At 44.6% G+C, this 27,296-nt stretch overlaps 1 protein-coding gene across 1 annotated transcript in view; it reads right to left on the minus strand.

The window, feature by feature from the left end:
* Wdfy4 (WDFY family member 4) overlaps positions 1-27,296 on the minus strand; it is a 249,625-nt gene that overhangs the window by 90,291 nt on the left and 132,038 nt on the right. The window contains exons 40-41 of the mRNA XM_052733905.1: positions 5,631-5,708; positions 593-799 (exon numbers count right to left, since the gene is read on the minus strand). Of these exons, the coding sequence (XP_052589865.1) occupies positions 593-799; positions 5,631-5,708 (285 nt within the window). The remainder of the gene's footprint in view (positions 1-592; positions 800-5,630; positions 5,709-27,296) is intronic.

Below are 27,296 nucleotides of genomic sequence, written 5' to 3' on the forward strand. Positions count from 1 at the left end.
ACAAAAATGCGTATCTGATGACCTAGCTACATGAGCTTCAGGAGAGCCAACTCCCAGAGGCTGCCAGATTCCTGCTTTTGGAAGCCAATACAGCCTGGGTCTACTGGATCTAAATGGGTCACGATTTGAGCTTGCAGAACTGCTGAGTTTGGGAGATTTTTCACTGTAAAACTTATTACAGGATTTGTTTGAGCAGTAACTAGTCCCCAGAAGTGCAGATACCAAGTATTCAATGACAAAAGACTCGTGTGAGCAGACAGTGGCCATCGCCGGGGGTGTGTGTGTGGTGGGGGGGAATTCCCTGGACTTCTGTGGGTTGCATTGTACTAATGGATTAGGATTTAATAAGAATGACCAATTCACACATTCACCACCCACTCATCTACCCATTCATTCAAGTTCTAGGGAAAGTTAGTACCTCCTTTTCCCCTCCTAAATGACTTCAAGTTTAAGTTTGAGGACTCTCTTGAACTTATCTAGTTATACTCTGTCACCTTTGTTAAAAAACAATAACAAAACCAAAACAAACAAAAAAGACAGGAAGGCCACATCGACACTTCCCTGTGCACTTCCCACAACACCCAGTGCCTACCTTGTAGACTCCTTGGTTCAGGGCCTCCCATGAAAACAAGCATCTGATACGTTTCCTCATTCGAGCTGGTCCTTCCCTCCTGTCCAGTTCCCACTGGGAGCAGGGTGTGGATTTTGTCACTGGGCCCCACAATCCCAGCTCCCCAAAGAGCTGTTCCCGAATCCTGGCCCAGGCTGTGGCTGCCTTGATGCTGCTACTTTTCCGCCTCTGGGAAGCAGAGAAACAACACCACACTTAGATACATGCTCCTTGCAGGCCTGCCCCAAAGCTCCTGTGTTGGTTATCAGACAAAGATGGCCCTCTAAGTAGCCCACAGTGTTATACAGCGTCCTCTCTGGAGCCAGGCCCAGGAGGAGGAAATTCTTTCTCGGCTTGGAGATCCTTCCTCAGGAGGGAAGGAGAAACCTGGGCAGCCTTCGGCCTTCCGAGCCACTACACCAGTCTGTTGCTGGGATTGTGGAAGTAGCAGCGGGTCCTGAGGACATGGATTTTTCCATGGCCCCTGACTTCTGAAGTAATGCTTGCTCCTCTGGGAGACCCAGACTGGTGCAGCAGAGTGGAGCTGACACTCCTGTGATGACTGATGATTTGAGAAAGTCATTCTCATCTCTGGACTTCAGAATCCAGGTGATGAGATGAAAGGCTGGGTGTGGGAGAACCTTTCCATCCTAAGGCCATCCCACGCTGGAATATGGACGCGTACTAGAATAGTCCAAGAAATGAAAACTTGGGTGTACATGGAAATAACATGACATCGTGAAATCTTCAGTTCCCCACTTTAGGCCTTTTTAAAAGCACATTGACACCCACACTGTTTTTGCAGGCCGTATTCGGGTTTCATACCACACCTATCAAAGACACGCTTTAGTCTAGTTTGAACTTCATATGAACTTTTGTAGTTATTCAAATATTTGGTGGCATTTGTCCGACATTTTAATTTTTCACAAAATGGACTGGTAAATACAGTAATGGAAGCAACAGATGTTTCAAAAACAACATAAATAGAAGGAAATGGGCATATGTGTTAGGCCAAGTTTTTGACATGGTGCTCTCTGAAGCCCAGGCAGAGGAAGCAGGTTTGGCCCTTCCACCTCCACAGGGCATTCTTTCCCTGGGCAGGGACAGCTCTGTAGACATGTGGCTTGACACTGAACCAACTACAAAGTGACCTTGTTCCAGGATGAGGCTCAGTGAGCAGAGTGAGCTCACCCCAGACTCACCCTTTCATCCATGTGCCCTTGGGCTTCAAACTCACCAGCCATTTCATACATGTGTGCTTTTATGAATGTGTGAAAGAGAAATAATGAATGAGAGAAAGAAAGGCAGAAACAAAAAAGGAAGAAAGAAAGAGATGGAGGGAGGGAGGAAAAGAGAGAGAAAGAAAGAAAGAAAGAAAGAGAGAAAGAAAAAAAGAAAGAAAGAAAGAAAGAAAGAAAGAAAGAAAGAAAGAAAGAGAGAGAGAGAGAGAGGGAGGGAGGGAGGGAGGAAAGATGGAAGGAAGGAAGGGAGGAAGGAAGGAAGGAAGGAAGGAAGGAAGGAAGGAAGGAAGGAAGGAAGGGAAAGAGGAAGGGTAAAGAGTGAGAGGATCAAGAGAGGCAGGAGAGAAGGAAAGAGGGATGGTGGAAGGCGAAAAGGGAAGGAGGGAGATGCTGACCGTGTGGATCTAGCTCTCCTTGAAGTCTGCCTTTCTCCTGAGTCTTGAAGTCTGCCTTTCTCCTGAGTCTTGAAGTCTGCCTTTCTCCTGAGTCTTGAAGTCTGCCTTTCTCATTTTAGCCAGTTGCATTAGCCAGTGAGAGTTGATGCCCTGACCTGAAAAAGCTGTGCAAAGACTTAGCGACAGAGACTGAGAGAGAAATGAAACAGCCCATGGGTCCCTAAGGAGCCCAAAGGAGAGCACATCTCTCACATATGAAAGGCAAGAACATTTGGGGTGACCGGCATCTTGCAAAGAGTTTTAGGCAGCAAAGGCAGGCTGAGGCACATCTGTACACCATGACAAGGCCTTGGCATGGGAACAGCAGCGTCCCAGCACAGAACAGAAAGAACAAGAGCAACATCTGCAGAGAAGACAATGGACAGAGCTTGGACAAAGCAGAGGAACGAGTGAACAAGTCAGAGAGGATGGAGGGATGCTGGCAGAACTTCTGCAGCGGCAGAGATGTGGCAAGGCAGTATCTGTCGGATATGACAGTGCTGGGGATGACCTCCAGGACACTGGGTGGAATGATCAGGAATGCCCTGGGCTCCCTCCATCTCTGGGGACCTCTAAGTGGCAGGTAAAGTGAATGCTGGAGACATCTTCAGTGGCTTGTTATTGGCAGCTCTGCAGTGGGGCCCCTGACTTCCCTGTCACTTCCTTGGGAAAGGGTCTTCTTGGGTTCACTTAGCACAGTGGTTCTCAACCTTCCTAATGCTGTGACCCTTTAATACAGTTCTTCATGTTGTGGTGACTCCCAACCATAAAATTATTTTAGTTGCTACTTCATAACTATAATTTTGCTGCTGTTATGAATCGTAATGTAAATATCTGATATGCAGGATACCTGACATGTTATCCCAAGGAGGTTGAGACCTATAGGTTGAGAACCACTGAATTAGCAGAAGCTGACTTTGAGTAACCATCAGATTTCAAAATGCTAACTTCTGTCAGTGTTTGAGCTTGTCCCAGGAGTGATGGCATGTGCTTTTAATCCCAACACTTGTGAAGTACAGGTAAATGGACCTCTGTGAGATTAACGTGGTCTACATAGGGAGTTCCAGGCCAGGCAGGGCTCCATAGCAAGACTCTGTCTCAAAACAAACAGACTAGACTTTGAGCTTGACTTTTGTGGATGTGATGTGTGTTAGAAAGTATGCTGGCCCTCAGAAAAGTGGGGTAAGTGCTCCAGACCCCATTATCTCCAGCAGACAGTGATTACATCTGCATTCCTCTGAATATTGAAACATTTTAAATATTTAAAGACTTGGAAACACAAAATACCTTCAAAAATGCTGATTTTTCTAAAAAAAAAAAAAAAAAAAACAACCTAACCAACAGTAAATCACACAAATTTTTCAAGTATTTCTGAACCCTAGTCAGGTCCCACTTATGAAACCAAGCCAAGCTGGCATTTCAGGAGACAGTGCCTCCCTTCTCAGCTGGCACCTCTGTTGAGTTCTGGTCCTACTGACAGGAACTTTTGATTTTGCAGAGTCAGCAGGAACTTAGAAAGTGCAGATGTCAGCTCTCTCCTAGGCAGAAATGAGTGGACCAGGTTCTTGAAACGAAAGTGTAAGGCTCTTGGTGAGATGCTGATAACATATATAAATCTTTTGCCTCAAAATGGCCTAAGTGTAAAGTGGATTTCCCTAAAAAAGAATGCAACTTAAACTTATCTATTTTCCCTTTCAGTGACAACTGACCGCGTTAGCATCATTGCTCACTCCAGACAAAAATCAGTGAGTCCCTTCGGAGGATGAACTGTTGTGCAAGGGCCTGTCCCACAGCCACAGACAGTATGCAAATATGTCAGCAAGGCACCCTCCAGCTTTGTAATGCAGTCTACAGTGTTGGAGCAAGGTAAGTGCTCACAGCAAAATCTTAGTCCAAGGCTTCACACCAGACATTCTGGCTGATCCCTGTGACAGCTGCCAGGAGCCCACTTCAAACCTCCTCTCTCCCACCTGCAGGGTCCGATGTCCCAGTAAGCTGTGCTGATAGACTGTGTAGCTGGGTGTTGGCCTGAGACCTAGGCCAGAAGGGCAGTGCTCTTCTGGCTCCCAGCACCAGGCCACCACGTTTCAACCTTTGGGACTCCTCCACCCCAACACCTGCATGGGTGTGTGCTAATGATTTCTTTCACCCGTTGTACTCTCACAGTAGAACCTTCCAATCTGAGCCTTGTCACCCTGTCCTGGAGATTCCTCTTCACCCTTGGCCTTACTACCGAGTTTGAAACACCTTCAAGGCAGAGTGACAGCATTATAGATGCTGCATTTTCAACACAGGGCATAGGCTTTGGCATTGACACATTCCTCTGTAAATGAGAGATTGCTAAGTTTTGATGCTGAGTGCAGTGTTGTGTTGCAGAATGAGTGTTCATTTAAGATCCTGGCTTTAATATCAACTAAACCTCAACTCCTTAGCCATTATGCAGTCGTATGTGGAATATCTGTTGTCCACCAGTCACAAGCTAAGGACATAAACTTGCTTCTTCCATCTTCATGGTTAGAAAATAGCTATGGAAAGGAAGGGGTTAAAACAGTGAGAGTGCTTTGCTTGACTGTGCAGAAATCACACCTGCATGGGTGCTTTAAATGTCAAAGCCCTCCCTTATTGGTGACAGCTCTCTACATTGAGAACCAAAACTTCAATGTGAAGGGAACCTTCTGTGTTTTGGTCCAGCTTCATCTTCACTCTGTGTCTCCCATCCTGGGTCCTTCCAACCACTTCCCCCAGCAAATCAGCGGCATCCACCTCCTTCCTCCCTCAGAACCCTCACACGCATTCTCTCCCTGTTTCCTAAAATATTTCAGCCCATGCCATTCTCTACAGATCTCAGCTTAAATTCTCCATTCCTCAGACAAGGCATCTGAGTAGCCCAAATTAGATTCCTTCCTTTGTTAAAATCTTTTATCTCCTTGCTAAATCCCTACTATAAGTCACAAATAGCTACTGAGTTGTGAGGTTTTTTAATATGAATCTCCCCCTTATAGTGAAGCCATCCAAACATGAGACCTGATTCAGTGTTTCATAAGAACACCTGCAGCTCCCAGCAAGGTCTGAGGAGCCCTGGGCTCTCAATGTCCACCTACCGCATGGTTAGTGAGCAGAAGAGTGAACAGTGACAGGTACCAGCCCCTCTGCTGCTGAGCTGTGGGTGCTGGGCCCACTGTGCAAGCCAAGAAAGCTGGATCCGCCATGGGCAATCCCTTGTTGGCTGCTGCATTCTAAACCTTAAAACAAAGGCCCTCTGATTCTCTCTTCTTTCCTTTTCTCTCTTGATTCAAGGTAGCTCCAAGTATACTCCATAGTGAAGAGGGACGCTTTGTTTCTTACCTGCACAAAGTCTCTGTAGAGAGATGCATACAGCTCCTGTCCTTTTCTTCTGTAATTCTCTATACAGGACACAAAATCCTAGAGGAGAAAGGGAGCCACAGCTTAGTGATGCGTGGGAGACTGAGATGCATGCCTCAGCTCTGACAATTGCTACAGGAAATGATGGTCAAGGGTCTGCTGGCAAAACCAGTAACATTCTTGTGAATAGTGATTTCGCCTACGTTGATCCACTAACACAACATATTCACATGCACACATGTGTGTCCCTTTCTTTTCCATCTGTGATAGGCTTAGCCTTCCTCTTTGGAATAATTACCAAAATGGTAGCTTTGAGTATTCTGCTCTACAGCAGACAGGACAGAGGCAGCCAAGAGAGATAAGACTTGATCCACAATCCTGGAAAGAAAGAAAGCTCACCAAGGTGTGCCTAATATTAATGCCTTTGCTTTTTGGTTTGAGATACTTGCACATTTTTAAATGGAACAGGGGGTTGGGCCACTAAGCAGAAAGTAGCCTCTAAATAGCTGAACTTACTGGGCCTTATGGCTGCATTGGTGGGCTGGAGAGTTAATCTCCAAGTCCACCAAGGTATTCAGACCACAGAGAATGAAGGTCCTGGAAACAGGGCAGTGAGGGAATTATACACAGCTTTCTGCATCCATGATTTCTTTCAGCAGCTGATAACTGAGAAGCTGGGTGAGATGGAGAAGCTGAGTAAAGGCTCCTGCAACCTCAGTTTGGAGACACATGGAGGATAAAGACTTAAAGGTAGGAGTTCTGTTAAGTTTCCTTCCTCAAACTCACTGGTTTGCTAGTCCTTGTGTTAAAATGGCAAGTCTACGTAAAGCATTTCTGAATACAACCGATGTCTGTTTCAAGGACAGGTGGTTATATAGTGAGCATGCTTGTGAGCTGAACTAGTGACTTCTGCCACAGAACAGCGTTGTTTTTATTTGAAAGAATGACTGACAGGCAAAACCATAATTATTAACATTGAGTATTTGGCAGATATTCTCTTGAAAATGAGCCAACCAAACAAGCCATCTCCAACGAAACAAGTGGCAGCATGTGTTGCCAACAATGATGAAAACTGAGACGTTAAGCATTAGGATGCTGGGAAACTCATCTCTGCCCCAGTGAATGTGGCAGTTTCCCACCAGCCACAGGCTTTCCTGATGAGATGGTTGAAGACTCGAACATGCCTTTTCTATACCGTGTGTCTTAGAGTTTTTATTGCTGTGACAAAACGACATGACTAAAATCAAACTGGAGAGGAAAGGGTCTATTTCACCTTAGAACTCTTAGGTCACACCCCATCACCGAGGGAAATCAGGGCAGGAACTCAAGACAAGGCTGGAGGCAGGGACTGGAGCAGAGACCGTGGATGAATGCTGTTTGCTGGCTTACTTCCTCTTGGCTTGTGCACTCTGCTTTCTTCTAGCACCCAGAAAACCTACCCTGGGGTGACACTGACCACAGTGAGCTAGGCCCTCCCATATTAATCATTAATCAAGAAAATACACAGATTTACTTACAGACAAATATCATGGAGGTACTTTACTTTAATAGTCTAAATCTGGGTGTGGTGATATATTGTGTCCCCCAATATATTGTGCACCCCAATAAAGCTTATCTGAGGATCAGAGGAAAAAGCCAGCCACTATAGTAAACATAGAAGTCAGGCAATGGTAGCACACACCTTTAATCCTAGCATTTGGGAGGCAGAGATCCATCCAGATCTCTGTGAGTTCAAGGCCACACTGGGAACAGAGCCAGGCATGGTGGCACATGCCTTTAATTCCAACACTAGTTTACCATAAAGGTCTGGAGGTTAGTACAAACAGACAGGAAGTGACAGAGCTGGCCAGAAAGAGGAAGTGATATAGCTGGGTGGAGAGAGGAAATGAGATGGCAGGGCCAGAAAGGCATATAGGCATGGGTATACAGGAAGTAGGTTTCTTTGGAAGCTGAGGAGTTGGAGGTAAGGTTGGCTGTGGCTTTTCCTATTCCATGATCTCTCAGTTTTTACCCCAATATCTGGTTCTGGGTTTTTATTAATAAGACTGTTTAGCAATTCATCTTACATCTGGGTTTTGTTTATTCCAGAGCCAGCAGAACAGTGTACTTTCCATGTTTCTGACTATAACACAACATTTTCCTCAGTGTTCCATTGTAAATATTCTCTTGTAAAAAAATCCCTTTTTGTGCCAAGGTTTCAACCTGAACCTATCTTCCTTCCTTCCTTCCTTCCTTCCTTCCTTCCTTCCTTCCTTCCTTCCTTCCTTCCTTCTTTCCTTCCTTCCTTCCTCTCTCTTTCTTCCATTCTTCTTTCTTTTTTTTTATTTTTCCTTTTATTGAAAATTGATTTTTTTCCTCACTTAATACATCCTGATTATGGTTTCCCCTCCCTCCACTCCTAGTTCCTCCCCACCTCCCCTCCCATCCAGATCCACTCGCTTTCTCTCTCATATGAAAAAAAAGAGGCTTCTAAGGGAAATAATAAAATAAGATAAAACAAAAACTAACACATTGGAATTAGACAAAATGATCAAACAGAAGGAAAAGAGCCCCAAAGAAGGCACAAGAAACAAAGGCCTGCTCATTCTCACACTCAGGAGTCAGATAAAAACACAAAACTGGAAGGCGTAATGTATACGCCAAGGACCGGGTACCGACCGGACCCGGCAGGTCCTGGGCTTTATGCCTCAATCTCTATGAGTTCATATGAGAAACCCTGTCTTGAATACCCTATCCCCCCAAATAAAAACATTGCTACTTTTTGTATCTTGGTTTCTATCAAAGAATAATGCCTGCCTCTCCTAAAAAGGTTACTAAATTATTGTTTCCTTCCCAACTACACAGTTGTGGGAGGTCGGATCTTCTTCATGAACTCATGAACGTCAACAAGAATAACAAGCCATTGCAACAGACTCAAGAAAGAAACATGTTTTGAGGAACCAGTCTTTCACCAAGTCCTACAGACAGTAAAGATACATATTAAAATATAAAACAACGAGTTTCCTCATGATCTTTTTGTTTTAAAAATTATAATTATTCACTAAAGATGCCTTTGATGTTTACAGATAGTATGTTTCCTGTTGGTATTTCAAATGAATTAATAAACGTTCTGTTTCTAAGTTCTGTTTTAGTTTCCTTTATAATAAATGCCAATGTACTTATAGCCTATGTAAACAAAGCTTTTTATTTGATTTTTAAGAAAGTAAAGCATTCCTGAGACCAAGTCTTGAGAATTCCCTTCACTACAGAGAAAATTAATTGCTGCTGCATACAACGACATCATTAAAGCTTACAGACATAATTTAAATGAAAGAAACAGAAGAATATATATGATCCCACTTTTATCTATATAAAATTTAAAATATGGGAAAATAGCACATGGTATTCAGTCTCAGGAGAGAAACAATTTAGGGCAGAGCGGCCACTGGCCAGAATGGGTCCTGGGTGAGTGTGTCCCGGGTGAGTGTGTCCTGGGTGAGTGTGTCCCGGGTGCGGCTAATTTGTGCTTTTGATCTGGGTTGCAAGCACATGTTCTCGTGGTAAAAATACTTATTTTTTTGCATACTTATCACTTGAACATTTTCCCTGTATATTATGTTTCAATAAAATAGAAAAGTGTTTATTGCCAAAGTATGAAAACAACATAATTTTTAAAATCCAGTTACTGTTCTAGGGTAATGAGTGTAGGGTGATTTCTTATTTTTTTAAATTTTGTTTGCAAAAATTTCTTCAATATTTCTGTTATATATTCGTACACATTTGTAAGTTAGGCAAAGCTTATGAGCAATAAAAGTGGCTGAAGTGTTGAATGACTGACAGCAGCTCCTTCTAAGGCAAGAGCCCATACTTCTTCCAAACACGATGCTTTGGAAACGAACTAGGAACGGTGCACTCTTGGGACCTTTGAGATAAAGCCGATGCCTTCTGATAGCAACTGTGGACACCTTGTCTGACCCTGTCTGACTGCCCCTGCCCAGGGGGACGTGTTACAAATGGCCCCAGGCAGACCCACTTCAGCAAGAGGACAGGAATGGCTTTACAACTGGTCTCCTGTTGCAGAGTGTGAGTGTGGGGGTAGAAAGCAGGACAAATTAACAGGAAAGAATTAAGACACCTTGGTTCTTGGCCTTTGGCAGCCAATCACACGAACAAATCAATCTTTCTAAAATTGAATCTACCATGTATAACCCAGTTACTTGCATCTCCCTGGTCTATCAGCTAAGGTGTTATGAAGCTGAAATGGGACCATGGAGTGGAAATACTTTGTAAACTGTCACCCAAAGAAAATGTTTGGGTGTAAAATACTAGAATTGTGAATAAGTTCAGTTGGGGAAAAAAAATTGCTGCTGTATTCAAAGGAACACTCATGGGAAAGTCTGGCATTTGTCTGTAGCTGCCTTTATCCTTACAAACAAAACAAACAAACCAAAAAAAAAAAAAAAAAAAAAAAAAAAACCCTGCTGTAACCAGGGCTATTTATATTCCTGCAGAGACACTCCACTTCAGTTAATTTGCTCCCTGTTGTTAAACACAGCAAGCATTCACTAAGTGTCTTCTAATTTCCTGGCTCTGTAGTGTACAGGTGAACTTCATGTCTGGTTTGTAACGGGAAAGATAAAGCCTTATGGGCTGGCCAGTGTGGCGTCCCAGACACGTGGAGGAGAGAAACACCTGAACCAATGTCCAGACAAGGCTTTCTGGATATTGCTTCCTCTCAATCTTGCCAGAGAGATTTTAAATAAAAGACTGGTTTAATTCAGTTTTTCCCCCCTCATTTTTAGCATTTTTTGATTTAATGCTTTTTGTGGTCACCTGGGCAGCAATTTTAGGATGAATTTGGTGAGGGTAAGACCGAACAGAGGGAATTCCCTGAAGCTACTCTCATGGCACCATGGGGGAGCATCCACAAGACACAGAAGCATCAAGTTGAAGGACCATCGCAAATGTTGGTAGGAACTGCTGACTGCAAGAGAGGGTGAGGATAACTCTCACATCTCTGGTTTGCTTACCCTTGTGAATTCAATCCAATAAGTCAAGAAAAAAATAGAAGAGATTTAAAAAAAACAAGAAAGAACAAAACTGATTGTATGATAAAAAGACAGCTGGGTCTTCCCAGAGGAAAACAAGAAAATGGGTCAAGGTCCATATGTATCTGTGAGTTATTAACAGCAAGTGTAGGTAAGCCACCATACAAGATCCCCCAGAAGAACAATTACAGAAGTGGGTGGCTGATGGGACAAGGCCAGAAACCTGGAGGACTCTAGCAAGGTTCAGGCCAAAGGCTCTGACAGTTGAAAGGGAACCAAAAGGAGACACTTCATTAAAACTAAGGGTTCAAGCTCAACAAATGCACAGAAGACAAGCCGTGAGACAAGGCCAGGAAAGGGACATGATCCATCCCTAGAAAATGGGCTACAAGAGTCTTTTCAAAGAATGATTCCATGGCTGTAGCTCAAATGGTGGTTGAACAGAAGAATGCAGGGATGATAAATGTGAACAACTCATTTCAGAAGCTTGACTCTGCAAGACAAAAGAAATGGCGATGGGGACAAGACAACAGGCTCTAAGTCAAGGTAAGACAGACAGACAGACAGACTCCAGCATCCTAGGATTCAACCAAATGAAGAACAAAAATTTTAAGTCCACCTTCTTATAATATATAGCACTGTATAATCAGGTCTGTCTGCAATGATCTGCCTATTCTGAATATTTGGGGATGTTTTCCTTGTCTTCACTTCTTACATAATGCAGTGTAACAACCATGGACACAGCCCAGATAGTGCAACAGGTGTTATTAGTCAGTTAAAGATGGTCGGAGGTGCACGGAGGGTCATAGGCTAGGTGTAAGTAACTGTTACACCACTTTCTATAACACAGGAGCATCATCAGTAGAGGGTCCTGTAGTCAGTCCAAAACATGTACCCAGGGCTGACTGTTAGTAGATGGAAGGGAACGTGGCCATAGAATGGACAAGCCAAAACGCAAAGGGGAGAGAAAGGTCCCTGGTGGCACAGGATGTGGGTGATGGCAAAGAGAAGCCCCTTCTTCTTGGACCCAGAGGGAAGGGGTACAGATGGATGTATACATGGATTAGATGTTGGGGGTACCTGGAGAATGAGGGGGTTCACACCTGCTCATTTCCATCTCCAGTGCACAGAAGGAAAGTATGATAGCTCCGCTTTCTCCGTGAGAGCTGAGCAAGAGTCTTGAGCAGAATGACAAAAGGTAAGGGACCGACGCGGAAGCACATCAGCGATTTATCTAAGAGCATGGAGAATCCAAACGCTGTACTAACCTCTCTACATTATACCCAGTGAACTGATGGGCACGTAGCACTTTGCAGCCGATAAAAGGGCCTGCATGTGCATGGCAATCTAATATCCAGCTTCCTATAAGCCTGTGTTGTTATTCTTCCCATTACCTGAATCAGACACTGAGGGAAAGTGAGGATGAGAGACTGTAGGCAGAATGGGAAAGTAAGATGAATCCTGACTCTGTTACCACAAACATCTCCCCCACGTACATCTCCATCTGGGCGTGTCTCTCCAATCTAAACCAACCTTAAGTGCCTGTGACCTCAGAGTCTTTCTGTGCCCTGGGAAGTTGTTATCCGCAGGATGCAGGAACAAGAGTAAGGAGAACTGGGTCAATTCAAGGGCAGAGGCCCATCTGCCCGGACAACAGTGAGTGAGACACAGCGATTAGGGACAAATTCACAGCGGAGTTTTGTGTCACTTATTGGAACTGAATAGCCTTTGCTTAGCAACTGCCAGTCTGTTAAAGAACTTGGGAGCCCCTGAAGCAGAACAAAGGGCCTCCAAAGGCTGCTTGAGCCTTTAAGGGGGATAGAGCAGGTACTCAGGGCCCCGCTTTCTCAGGGTCTCCTTCGGGAAGCAAGGGCTCCAGGATACAGGCCTGATCTCGAGATGGAGAATGGATTACATCCCACCTAGAAATCATTTTTAAGCCACTGACCACAGCTTGATGATGCCGCTTTGTCCGGAGGACCCCTGGGGCTGCCCAGTTGCTGGTGACACTATTGTCCAAATGGGAAGCGCCCGCTCTCCACTGCTAAGAGTCATTATGCTGGCTTGTGCAAAGGGTCATTGGTCCTGTAATCACAGTTGTGTGGCCTCACAAAGAAAAAGGCCACTAGCAGAGGGCCGAGGCTCAGACTCTACTTAGAAGCTTGGTGCAGAGCTACTGTTATGGGTCCTGGCTTCTGCAGCTGAGCACCGGGCCGTCCTTTCGTGTCCTGAGCACTCTTTTCATTGCTGGTAATCTGTCCCAAGGATACCATCAGATATCAGCACAAGCACTCAGTTGGCATTTTTTTGGGCAACCTATTTATAGAAACAGAAAATGAGGCAATTTACATATCTCCACATAGAGGCATAGAGTGTCCCCGTCACAGAATACTATGCAGCCACAGCAGACTGTTTGCATAAAGGACTGTCACAGGTCTCTGCAGCAAAGCATAGACTGCAGCTTCCTTTTGCCTCTCCTAACTGGATGCTCTACACAACAGTTCACTACAGCCTTAGTGTCAAAAAAAAGATTTAATGACATGGGACCAGGCTCCTACCATGTTGAGATTTTTTTTTAAAATAGGGATAGAAAAAAAAAATAGGCAATTACAATAATAATTAAAACAATAACAATTACATCCGGGTGAGAAAGAAAATGAAAACATAAATATAAGATGCCAGGAATTAGTGCTCTTAGACTACGAGTTCTAGATCTCCCCTCCTGTATTTCTGTGGTATCGTCAGGCTTCTTGTTAACTCTGGGCTGCTTAAGCTCTTCTTTAACCTGCTCATGAACTAGAACATTCAAGACAGTAGCTGCTCTGGGGGGCCAGTGTAACCAAGTGAGACTAAGGCACTCTGAATCCCTGGCCAGTTTGCAATGCACACGCAGTGTGAGTGAGAAGTGAGCTGGCTAGTTTGGGTCATTTGGATCTGAGAATGCCTGCCACTGTAGCTAAACTGAACTTTTTCAGTGTAGTAGACACGGCAGAAATGATAGGGTTGGTTAGAATGCAACTGTGACCAAGCATTTGTGAGTACTGGAACTTTAGCTTGGTGGTTGACTCCATATTCATCAGTCAAGAAACACTGAGTACCAGCCCAGCAAAGCCCTACCCATACCAAACAATAACAATAAAAACGTATTTGAGGGCAGGAAAAGAGACCAAGAGGGTTCCAGTGAAAGGAAGGGCGAAGCCAGGTAAATACTATGAGCAGTATGTTAGAACAACTTGAGAAACAAGATATGCCACTTAATGGGCTTAATGGATCATAGCCCTGATTGTGAAATAAATATGGATGAGTCCCTACTGAGATAAATAAAAGATTAAACAGATACACAGATGGAGGAGAAAAGATAAGCCTTCCTTGCAAGAGAATCTCCAGTGAGGAGCTTGATGTTCACCCTTCAGGTGTGGCTCACTTGTCCTGCATTTGAAAGGTGGGGTGGACTCAATGAGATGAATCCCAGGGAACAAGCAAAGGAAGAAATAATCAAATGGCAGGAGAGGAGGCTTGCAGACACAGTTGTGGTGGTATTTTACTTATACTGAAATGTGATTTTAATTGTATGTTAATAAATAAAGTTGTCTGGGGGTCAGAGCTATTAGAGTCATAGCAAGTGCGTGGCGGCGGTGGCGCACGCCTTTAAGGACCTGGAGGGCGGTACATTCAGGCAGTGATGAGGCAGTCACATGTTTGGGTTTACAACCAATGAGAAGGCAGAACAGGAAGACTTTAAAGACAGACACACAGGAAGTAGGTTCTTTTCGGAGAGCTCTCTTGGCTGGAGAGGATCCCTGAATCAGGAAGGGTGAGGCTCTTAGCTCTGACCTCTTGGCTTTCTTCTCTGAATTGGCTCTGTGTTTCTTATTTTATAAGACCGTTGGTTACATCTACACACAGTCTCAACAGTGTGAGGAAGGTTGCCATCTGTGTGGTGACTTCACATGACTATCACACACCTGTAACATGATCATACCATACCTCTGTCTTCCTCCTTCCAAAACACCATGACCCAAGAAAAACAGCAAACAAATCAAATTTACAGACACTCTACAAAATACCTGGCAGGTACTCCTCAAGCTATCAAAATCGTAAAAACAGCAAAGGCTTTATAAGAACTGTTACCCAGGAGAGGAGGCTAATGAGGCATGACAACTGCATGCCCTGTGGCTCCTCAGTGACCCTGGATTAATGGTAAAATGGAGAAACAAAGTGAAGCAGGAGTTTAGTCAATAGCAATGTCCCAGTGTCAGACTCTCGGCTTTGACAGATGGATACAGACAAACAATCCCTCCTTGCTATCTCACAGGTAGAAAGAAGGGTGTTATGGCCACAGGTCACAGCATCCTGGACATGTGATTTCTGTCTGTCTTGTTGACACCTTCCACTTTCTCTGCTTCTCTGGCAATGTGAGTCACCAGCCTCACTGGCTGGTGCTGAGGGGCTGTTCACAAGCAAAATGCAAGTTATTTGAACACAAGCACTGTGTTCCCCGGCAGTCTGTGGGATAGGTGATTGCTGAATTTAATAATAAGGAAATCACCTAACCAAGATGGCTGCTCAGTAACTGCTGGGAAGTAGGTGTGTGCCGCTTGGGAGACATCAGACAAAGGGGTGAGTTACACCCTGGGCAGGACAGAACGGGATGTGAAGGTCTTCATCCCATATACACCATCGAGTACAGCAGTGTGGCACTTCAAACTTAGAAATTGTTTATCTCTAGAATATTCCACCCAAACATTTCCAGACCACAGGTAACTGGAACTACAAAGAGCAGAACTGTGGATAAGAGGGACGGCTGTACCTCATCAGTTCCTATATTTCACATCTTGCAAGCAAATCTGGCATAGCTAGCTCGAAGTCTGAGTTCTTAGAGGAAACCTGGATGAGGGTAAATAATAGCAGCAATTAATAAGAAAGAAAAAATGTAAATGTAACATTTTCCCGATACGCTAACGAATCACATGTAATGTCTGTCGGTGTGCCCTTAGACCCTAGCTGCCCATTGTGAAGAAGACGTGAGGGGGTTGAGTGGCAGGGTAGCCTGGGCTCTGTGTCAGCCAGAGTTGTAGTTGAGGGTCTTTGGGGGGACTTCTGTTTGGATGACTTAGGCCAGGAGATTTTCTTTCTCCGTGTACCCAGATAATTGCACTTTTCTCCGCTGTGGAGGCTCAGCCCCTGGATCCTTAATAAATGTCAAGCAATACCAGAGTAATAATCATATTTCCAGCAATAATGACAAACAACTGGGGCCCAGAGTGGGTGAAGAGGGACCAGCTCACCACAGCGCAATTCATCTCTTGTTAAACTCACTCACATATTAATTTCTAAGATGAACGGTGGGTTCTAATTTGTCTTATTTTTGAACTGTGATGTTTTTATTAAATTCAATCGTCATGAGTACATGGAGAATGACTACTTGGAAAAAAAACAGCAACACTCTAGTGCACCAAAGAACGAAGACTTTAAAATTGCAAGAAGCAAGGTTTCTAAAGGAAGTCAACCCTCTCTCTCTTCTTCCTCAGGGTATCAGGGCCTCTGTGTGGCTCAAGACCATTGGGAAATGTCACTGCACTGGACTTTCTATAACAGCCTGTTCTCACTGGGTCTCTGAGGTCACCCTTACAAGTCTCCTCCTCAGAAAGGGACAGACAGTTAAGAATTACAGGAAGGCACCCAAGTGAAAGATGAATATCAAGTTCTGCCTGAGAATTTGCAACTCAAGGAGACATGCACTGAGGCGTAAGATACTGGCAGGACTGAACTGTGTCCTAATCCGTGGTTCCTCAGAGTACCATACAAGAGGGACAGACACCAAGTGGAGAGAACAGGAAGCTCCCCAGAAAACCAAATCAACCTTCTGCTTTGTTATGATGGCCTGAGCTATGAGCATCCCTCATGCAAATACCGGAAGTGATTCAGGTTTCATAGTTGGCAGATTTTGGAATATGTGCACAATCATGGTGAGATATACTGTGGATAATTTATTCATATAAATCACTAACTGATTTATGCTTTACGTGAACCATAGCCTCATGGACAAGTTGCTATGCTTTCAGAGCCCCTGTGTATGGGCTACAACCCCTCAAAGGGAAGTCATGTGTGAAGTCTCCCACTTATGGAGCAATGTTGGTACTCAAGAAGTTTAGGATTGGGAACTTGGAATGTCTTGGTTATGGAGGCCCAGTCTGTAACAGGTGCTTTCACTACAAGTATTACCTGACATTGAAGCAGCTGGATGATTCTGTTGACATTTCACAGAGAGGAAGAAAACAGGGGGCTGGAATTCATAGAGAACATGCCTTCTATAGGCTTACTGAGGACCCTTAGCCAAGGTTGCTTGCTGCTTCCACCCTCAGAGTAGAACTTGGCTCTGAATCCTCAGGACAGCACGGGCTGCTACCTGGGGCCCCAGGTGGAGCTTTCTGAGGGACACATACACACACACCCACACACACCCACACACACACACACACACACACACACCCACACACACACACACACACACACACACACACATATGCCTACCCACAGGAATTAACCGAAACTGTTCACCTGCCACTCTTGGGACCCACACTAGGGCTTACTAGTAGGTGCCCACTGTTGATCCACACCAGGTCTCCGAGTCACCTGGTCAGCCACTGGTTTCCTTCTCCATTTGTCTAGATACTCACAGGGGCAGCCATTGTGGGGAAAAGAATGTATAAGCAAGAGCCTCCCCTGAGCTGGGCCTTGTGCCTACTCCAGAGCCTTAGAGATGAGCAGGGTGTAGTATTTTCCCAACATGCATTTGACACTCTTCTGAGAAGAGTAAACAAGACTGAGATGAAGCATCCCAGGGTCATGGTCAGTCTAGACAAGATTTGGTGGGCTGTCCAAAGTAGCAGTGTTTTTTGAGGATGGGAAAGAGGATTGGCCAATAGAAGGGAAAGACTCCAAGCAGGACCTTCGAATGCCCAGGGGAGAGATGGAAGAAAGTGAGTTATTACAACAAGGGGAGGGTCTAGCAGGAACAAGGACCTGCAGGATTGAAGACGAACTTGGAAATGTGGTAAAAAGCCAGCTGCACAGGAATGCTCACCCAGCGGTTCTGGATCTGAGACTGTTCCAGACATCATGGGACCTGATGATGGTTGTTGGTCAGAGACAGGACAACCATTAGATATGATCTTTGAAAGATCTCAGCAGGGGAGTGAAGGCAAGCTGCTAGGCAGGGTCCCTCTGCTGTGTTCTTCCTGTTTCTCTAATCTCAAGCCTAGGCCCCACATCTGGGCAGAAGCATCATCAGTGGATGAGACATTAATGTGTGAACTTTTTAATCTCCCAGCACACAATAGTTTCCAGGAAGCTGGGCCCAAACCGAAGCTTGACTTAAGTCTTTATAGACTTTATACTTATGGTCGTAACTCCTCAGAAACCAATTCTTCTATTACATTTCCTAATCTCATTTCTTTATTGAATGCATCTTCATCTAAATGTTTCATAGACCATTTGGAGAGTGAGTCAAACTATAAACAAATACATAAAACTAGACATGCTATTTGAGTCATTCCAAACTGGCAGCTGGCCCATAGGCAGATGGTCATAACTGACTGTCACTTTGCATCTGGAAGGGCCACCATTTTCCCACCAATCTGCCTACAGACCCTCTTTTGCCTTCAGGATTCAGGCTGAGTTCTTCCTAACCATGCTTAGCCTGGGTTTTCTTTAAAAAAAAAAAAAACCCTCCTATCATGCCACAGTGATTTTACCTACCTCAAAGGAGGGCCTCTACTGTCAGGGACCATGCTTTTTCTTTTTAATATCCTCCAGCCTTAACCAAGAGCCTGTGGTGCAGTGGGAAGTCAGTGAGTGTGTATGGAATGCTGGAGGAAGGACTAATGGAGAAGAGCAGTGACCGCTACAGATAGATGGAGACAGACACGCAGAAGCAGAAAGACTCACAGATAGTATGTCCCTCTCTGACCCCAGAGAACTTGGAATGATGCTTGGCATCTGGCTCCCCTCCCCCATCTTCTGGTCTAAACCTCCAGTGATGTCTGGACTCAGCCAAAGGGGCCTGTCTATGTCCTCAACATACGAGGTCTTTCTCATCCTCAACTTTGCCGCTGGCTCTCCGCTCTTATCCCATGGTCCCCTTTCTGAGAAGCCTTCTAGAACCCTCTAACAGACCATGTGTTTCTCCTCCGGTTACTTGATTCTATTCCAAGCTTCTTAACAGTTTGCTCCCTTTGGCTGTCAGTCTGTCTCCCCTCAGAGAGAAAGTGCCTGTCTGTTCTACTCCATTGTCACTAGTCTGGTGACCGAGTCTCAGGTGTAAAGTCTATGAATCAAAATTGGTCCAACCCAAGCTTGGCCACTCGCATTGTTCCTTTAACCCAAGGCTCTCAGCCACCACCTTAGTGCTCGGTTAGGGTGGTATTGGTGGTAAACTGTTACCCAGGGACGCTGGGGTCTCACGTTCAGCCCACTCAGGACCAGACTTGAAGGCTTTCTTACACTCTCCCCACACTGTCCTCTACGTTCAGCTTCTTCTCTCTTCTTTGTCAGGGCAACGAGCCGAGTTCTCACCCACCCCCATCAACAACGGCAAAGAGAAGACATTTCCCGAACTTCCCGTTCTGAGACTTTGAAAGACTTTTTTAATTAACCAAAATGGTTTCTCATAATAGATGGGTCCCAGGGCGAGAACGCGGCTGTAACTCACGCGACAGGCGCCCCAGCGGCCGGGCTGCTAGCGGGGCGCCTAGCGGGTTGTGAATGGCAGCAACGCCTCAGGAGGGCCCCAGCCTGATTCTCCACTCCACGACCATCTGCCGTTCCATCATTTATATAGTTGGGGACACTTCTGTCTTTGGCAACAATAAAGCATTTTTTTTTTTGCTTTGATGAATACATTTAAGTTTTTAAAATCTGAATTTAGAGAAATCAATAAAAATATATGTTGCCCCACTCCCAAATTCATGTCGAAAAATTGAAAGCATTTCCTGGGATGAGGTCACTTAACCCCCAATATAATTCCAGTTTTCAATCAGGCTATAAGAAAGTCCTTGTGCAAACATCAGAACCTCAGAGAGAGCACTAGGAAAGACTATTCTTTCAAGGACCATATTCAGTTTTCAGAAGGATTTGAGCCAGAATTGTAAGACTAAATGATTTCAAGTGTTTTAATTTATAAAATCATAGTATATTAAGCCGTGTGTGTGTGTGTGTGTGTGTGTGTGTGTGTGTGTGTGTGTGTGTGTCTGACAATCGTGTGTTGTGATTTTTCTTATATGCTCTCTAACCAGGAAGGAAGCCATACTCCAAGGCCTGCTTCAGTTAGGGAGTGTGAGATCCTTCCCTATAAATTTAGTAATGTCATTCCCACATTGCTAAATTCCACATGGTAGTGTTTATAGCATTCAAATATATCCCGAGTTGAGTTATAGACTTGAGCCTTAAGATCTTTGAATTCTTCTTGTTCCTTTGTGACAGCCACCGGGACAATTGGCTCGTCTGTCTGATAAAATAATTCACTACAGAAGGCCAAGGAAAGAATCAGCAACTAACCAAGAGTGTCCTTCTTGTTAGCCTTTTCAGATTAGACACCTCTGCTTGGGTAGAAGTCTTTGAAGATCTAAGCATTTTTCCCTGAGGACTTTCCCAATGATGATTTAGAAATGAGACATCGTTCAGTATGCAGTGGTGATCCCAAGTAGAGAATGTACCACTGATTCACAGGACCCGCATCACCTCTGTGCCTGCTCTGCACTCTTGCCCCATCACCTCAAACAAACAACCTATTTTGTGTAAGGCTGACTGATTAAAAGGATAGTCAAAGAGGTGACTTCCTGCAGACTTCATGGAGTACCATGTCAGTTATCCTGAGTAAAGATGCAGACCAGAAAAGGGTGAATATGACCAACTATGAAAAGGACTTCCAGCCACTCTGATTCGGCAATCTATGTTAATACTGGTTATTTAGTGGGTGAATTTTGTAAGCTTAACTTATGACTAAGACAGGCTATATTAAGAGAAGTTTTAAGGATGAATCAAGAGGAAAATCATGATAAAGAAAGCTATATTGGGTAGGTAAGGTAGATGCTTGCCGCACATCAGACCTGCACTATCTGATTTTGGCTGCAGATTCCTTGGTCAGTTTTGGATATTGCTGGCTAGTCAATGTCTGCATAATAAATGAGCTAAGAGGAGTCCACTTTTAATGGATAAATGAGAGTAAGCCATCCTTCATTAAGTGGATGGCAAGCACAGCATAGCTCACAGCTTTCTGCAGAGCTCAGGGAGAAGTCAGGACATACATTGTAGATAGACTACCATCTCTTCTCTATGGAACCCTTGTATGGATGCAGGTCAGAATATTAGACAGAGATGCTCTGCTCACCCTGACCAGCCACCTCAGAGTCACTGTCATTCAATATGCATTTAATGAAACTATCAACACTGGAAAATCAGTCACTCTGTGTTTCAACCATCAGGTATCTGTCTATACCCACAGTGATGGGCAGTCAGTGGTACTGTGAGTTCTCTGCACAGCCAGGCCATGACCAACAAGACAGTCTCAGACCCCTGTGTCCTCTGCCTTCATCTGAAATCTGCCTAAACCTGAAAGACCTGAATCCTGCATAACCACCTCTGGAGTCATCATCCAAGAAGGGGCTGAAGTAGTTTGATAGCAGGGTGAGAGACTCTACACTGGGAGGCAGATGGCTTCAACAGAACCCGCACAAAGATGCCAGAGAAGACATCGTATATCGGGTTGTCTGCTCTATTAGGAGACAGACATTTCAGAATCTGAGCTGGATTGTCCCAATGATAAAAGCTTTGGGTCTTTGAATGAAGAGGCTTCTTTTCTGGGGAGCTTTTCCTCCAGCAGGTGTCTGGGGACACCCTGGTGCTACAGAGGGGTCTTAATCAAAGGATGAGACTGCCTTTAGTCCTCCTATGGGCTCTTCTCAGTCCTAATACTGCACCAGAAACAACAGGTTACCCAAAGAAAGCAGGAGAGCGTAAACTTGGAAGCAAGGACCACTGGATCACATGATTGGTAAGTGCAGTTTCTCTTTTCTGGGTAGGTAGAGAACAGTTGTGTCCTGCTGTCTTCAAAACACTAGTTAGATTCCCCAAACATAACTGACAGAAAGGATGTATAAAAACAGGATAAAAAGATGGCTCAGATGTTAAGAGCATTTGCTGCTTATACAGAGGACCTGGGTTTGGTTCCCGGCACCAATATTGGGCAGCTAACAACCACCTATAACTACAACTCCAGGGGACCTGATACCCTCTCCTGGCTTCCATGGTCTCCTGCACACTCATGCTGTACTTACATACACATATATGCACTCAGGCACATAAAATAAAATAAACAAATCTTTTAAAATGTTTGTCCTAAAACTGTCTTTAAAAGGCCATCTTGGTTAGAGAATTTAAAATATGAATTATGCAAGAAAAGAATCAGTTGTGATTTTTTTTTAACACGAAGAGCATAACCATAAGCAAATACTTTAAATAAAGTGATCAAACAAGAAAAAAAAAAAAAAACCACAATGCACAGCAGCAAACCTGTCAACTCAAAGCTGAGTGCCGTGGTGTATCGTCCTTGCTGTGATTCAAACATGGAACGGCACAATGGCAAGCTTAATACTCACTGCTAATAGCAAAATGATTCTTTTTATTGAAGACGAAGAAAAAAATAAAAAACGATGTTGCTCTAAGCAGTTTTGAAATGAATATCTGATTCAAAACTTCCCCTGTGCATATAATTGCATGCTAATTTACATTTTAATTACTTCCTAAGAAATCAAAAGCATTTGTTGACGGTGGAACATAATGTCAACTTCACGGTGCACTGTTGGTGGATGCTTAATGAACTTAATTAGATAATTAGTGATGTTAATTATCCTTCTATTATGAAGATAAAGATGTCTCACAAATGATGTACTCAGTGAAGAAACATCATTAAAGGTATCAGTGTTTGCTTTTGTTCATTTACGCCTATTTTTCAAATTCCTGTAACCGGCTTATGATAAACGGTGACAAGTAAAACTTGCTTAAATTGAGGGAAAAAGGGGAGGGGGCAGCCACTGCCTCCCTTCAGCCTGCTGTTAATCGTCCCCAGAATTCTGGGTGCTGACACCATGATGGGACTGCTGCTGTTGTTGACAAATGTCTGCTGTACAAAACTACAGTTACACATGCATAATAATGTTAGAGTAAGACAACCACATGTATGACATTGGTCTGTAAAATTGTAACGGAACAGCAAGATTCCCACAGCCCAGTGGCACTGTAGCCATCCCAGCGCCACAGCACCACACCTGAGCTGCCCGTCTTTCAAAGCACAGAGCCCGCACACGCAAGCTCCTCGACACTAGTCACAGGCACCTGTGTAACTAACTGTGGCTTTCAAGCGCTGTGCTTTTTGCAGCTGGTATGCTGTACTCCATTTCCTGCGAACAATGCACTGAGCTACACTGGCCACAGTCTGCAGTAGGCTGTTCATCTAAGAAAGAGTCGGCATTTCAACACAGGGTGAACATACTCTGTTGGCTGTTGGATCTGGGATACGCTTCTTCCACTCTTATTCTTTCTGGGGAGCTCAAATTCCTACAGTCCCTCAGTTTTATCACAAGGTCCAGAACAGGACCTTTTATGCATTTATGTATGTGCACGTGCACACACGCACACACGCGCACGCGCGCGCGAGCACAGACACACACACACACACACACACACACACACACACACACAAACTTTGAAACTGTGCCCATGACCACTGGACAATTACCAAATACTGGTCTCACCCTCAGATGAATAAAAGCCTTCCATTTCTTTGTTCAAGAGAGCAGCCTGGCCACCTCTGGTCAGTTCTGGGTCCCTTTGGTTCAGGTCCCCATAAAGGAACTTTCCTTGGCCTGTTCATAGGTGATTTGGTCTCTGATGCACTATCTCTATACTAGGAGGTCCTGCCGTCTGGCCCATTACAATTAAGAAAACCTAGATCCCGTTTACCAGGTCTTAGCAATAGAGTTTATAGCACTAAAATTTCAAGACACATTTTCCCCCAAAACATTTCTTTGTGGATGACTTTATTCCTTAACAGATAGCCCTATTAATTGCTTGCTCTTATGATTTTTTTCCCTCACAACCAAGTCTTCCGGTATTTCCTCAGAAGGTCTGGATGTTCAGGTTGTGAGTAGCTATTTCTGGTTTCCAGTATCCCACACATTTCTTGTCTCGTGGTCACAGTGTGGCTCTTCCACATGCCAGTGAGAACATGTCACTAAGATCACCTCTCTCTCTCTCTAGACCCTCTGCACCTTCATTTTAGAAGTTCTTATGTATTTTAATTTTCTCCCAATTTTAGACTGCCTGCCCCCAAAACATCTCTAAAAGTCGTATTTGTGTCCTGTGAAAGTCCTTTCTTGCCCACAAACATTAAATTGCATTTGCTATATGTTTATGTAATAATATTCAGTGTGACAATCTTGTGGGCTTCAAATGTTCTGAACTTTTCATTAGCTCTTCAACATCTCTGATGCCGGCTCTTTGCAGTAGGACATCGGAGAACTCTGGCTCGCCTTGGTAACTGCCTTACACTTCCTTAGCTCTCGCTCTCCACACCATCACACACTTCTACTTCATTTCAAAGCCCATTAGAGCCATTTTTGAAAATCTAACCCTTGGACTCTCATGATTAGAAATTTTGTAATCCAGGGAGCGAAGCCTGAGGCTTGCTCCAGAGTGCTTTCTCTCCCAAACATGGAGGGACCAAGGCATTAGACTAGAAGGTGGCAGTGTCACCAGCAGACTGCATTCCTTTCAGGCTCTGCCTCAGCAAGAGCTTCCTCAGCCCCTCATCAGGAGGGCACCGGCACAAACATGACAGCAAGGAGCCCGTGGACCCTTCCACCCTCCAGTTCTGTGTGCTCGAGTTCTCTTACACAGTTACTCGTTCAGTTCTAAGATTCCTTTAAGGAGAAGATACGTATGCATAAACATTTGAGCATGTAGGTGGAAAGTGGGAGTGGCAGGGAGGAAAAGGGGCTGAGGAGGAGTAGGAAATTCTTGAAGTGATGAGTTGATACTAGAGACTCATTCCTTTTGTTCCCTTTATTCCTGTGTTTGAAATTTTCCATGAAGAGGTGAGAAATAATGTGTTTAGAGTAATGGTCACAAGTGTCACTTCCTTTGCCAAAGATATTAGCAAGAGTGTCCCTCAACAGAGCTGCCACTGATTTGCTGGTTTGGGTCTGCGTCTTGCCCTTGGCCATGGGTAAGGCTGCTTCATGGGAGTCGGTGTGTATGGTATATGATCAGGGATGTAGCTGATAGGAGATGGGCTATGAGCGGCAGATCCACAGCCACCTTCTCACATGAGTATCTTGCCCTAAGATATCCAAGGCCCCAAGTATGGCTACTGATGGTATTCATGGAGATGCTGATGTAACTGGTATATGTGGGCAAGGACAATCTTTAGAGGACCCTGGAAGCACTTGGAGCAAAAACAAATGTTCTTCTGGTCTTGGCAAGGGGAAGTACAAGAGCTGCTCCCACATATATCTTTGGCATTTTAGCAACTCCAGAAAAAGCGTCACACAGCCTCTCTTTTCCTCCATAAGGCCATTTCACCTTTTTACTGTGGTGTGAAAACAGCAACTAGAAAGGTGGGCAACTGTGTGCAATGGAAATGTGGTAGACACAGGATCAGCACTTGGTGCAGTGTTCTTCTTCTCCACAAGCCCTCGGGCTATGATGGGAGACTAGTCTCCTTCCTCCAATGGGGCCAGTGGATGATGACACAGAAGCTGTGCATGGATGTACAGCATCATGTGATTTCCCAGAAACAAGTGGGGGAGAAGTCCAGCTCATGCTCCACCCAACAAGACATGGGTTGGCAGGTGCATGTGTCTAGATGAGCTCCCACCTCAGGGACCCCCACAACCTCTGACTTTCATCTACCTCATTGCCAACAGATTCTTCTAAGTTTTACTCATTCCTCCAACAACCCAGGCTTTCTCTGTTCTCAGAGTCATTTCTTCCGGCTATAGTGGGCTTCTGTCTTTACTGGTTCCAGCCTTGGATGGCAGAACTTTCCTGTATTCTTTGATGCTGGATATTCCAACCACTGTTGCTATAGCCCTTTCCACCTAAATGATGGGACACCTCCTGGACTCTCTCTTGCCTCAGGACCATCACCCATTACCTAGCCTGCACATGAACGAGACCCCATCACATATGCCCATTCAACTTCGTACTTATGGATACACTGAGAACAGTTATTTGTTCTTTATCGGGCACTAGTTCCTGTCTTGACCCTGCCAGTACTCTTGGCCTTTTCCTGCCTGGTGGCTCTGACCTACAGCACCATCCAAGCCTCTCCCCTTCTTGCCTCCAACCTAAAGTAACCTCCCTTGCACCGGCCCTCAGTGTCTCCCACTGTCCAGACCCCTATTCTGTTTGCCGATTCCTTTCTTCCCACGCATGTCAGTAGATGGTGATATGCTTTGCATTTTGGAATAACTTTAAATCTGTAGAATAACTGTGGAGATGATACAGAGCATCTCTGTCACCCTGGCCCTCACCTGACTTCCCATGATATAAACCAACACTGTATGTCATGACAGTCCATCTGCCCCAGAAGGATGGTGTTTGATTACTGTTGTGGTTTAAATACAAATTGTCCCCATGGACTCATTGTGTCAAGCACTGGTGGCATTATTTTAGGAAGTTTTAGAAACTTTAGGAGGTGAGGCTTATCTACCATACATTCTTGTCTACCACAGTGTTCTGCCTAAGCACATGGACCAAGTCACTATGTACTGAATCCTGGGAAACCACCAACCAAAACAAATCTTTCTTATGGCAGGTAGAAAGACAACTTCTCAGCCTGTTCTGAAATAAGAGCGTCTGAAATCAAGTGGGTGAGAAAGTAACATCCTCTGCTGGCTACAGTATCACCCAAGATTCTCCAAGCAGACAGTGGACATAGTAAAACATCTTTCAAAGCACCCTGAGCTGGCTTTTGTAGACCCAAGGAGAGCCCAGGTCCCCAGCCCCTATCCAACTCTTAAGGCCTTCACCATGCTGGCAACGATAATGTCACAATTTTATCCCAGAAGGGACCGTGATGGGACCAGGGGAAAGGGAGAAGAAATAACATCTATCAAAATAAGTGACATCAATCAAATCAGCCTTGACTCCAAGTTCAGCTTCCCTGTCAGGAAGAGCACATACTCTCCTGAAGAGGAAAAGAGGGAAGAGAAATGATGAAGCCCACCTCATATGTCTCACTCCCAGGAACAATTTATCAGTGCTATAGAGCTGTCAGCCCTGACATGATAAGGAATAACATCGAATGACTAATGCTTCCTCCAGTACCAACTCCTTTAATTACAAGCCTCTTCTTTCCAGAAGAGAGACAGAAGATGAGAAAACACCAATTTCATGCACTCGTGCCTGAATAATGTCTCCATGCTGCTTTTTCCAGATGGCGACCTCCTCACTGGAGGGACTAATGATGTGGGCATATTTAGGGAAAAACCAATAACGGAGTCTTTAACCTTCAACAACAAAAAGCGTGTTATACAAAATGTTCCTTGGGATACATTAG

The sequence above is a fragment of the Peromyscus californicus genome, unplaced genomic scaffold (genome assembly GCF_007827085.1).
Source record: "Peromyscus californicus insignis strain IS unplaced genomic scaffold, ASM782708v3 Scaffold_12__1_contigs__length_115047231, whole genome shotgun sequence".
Taxonomy (NCBI): Eukaryota; Metazoa; Chordata; class Mammalia; order Rodentia; family Cricetidae; genus Peromyscus; species Peromyscus californicus.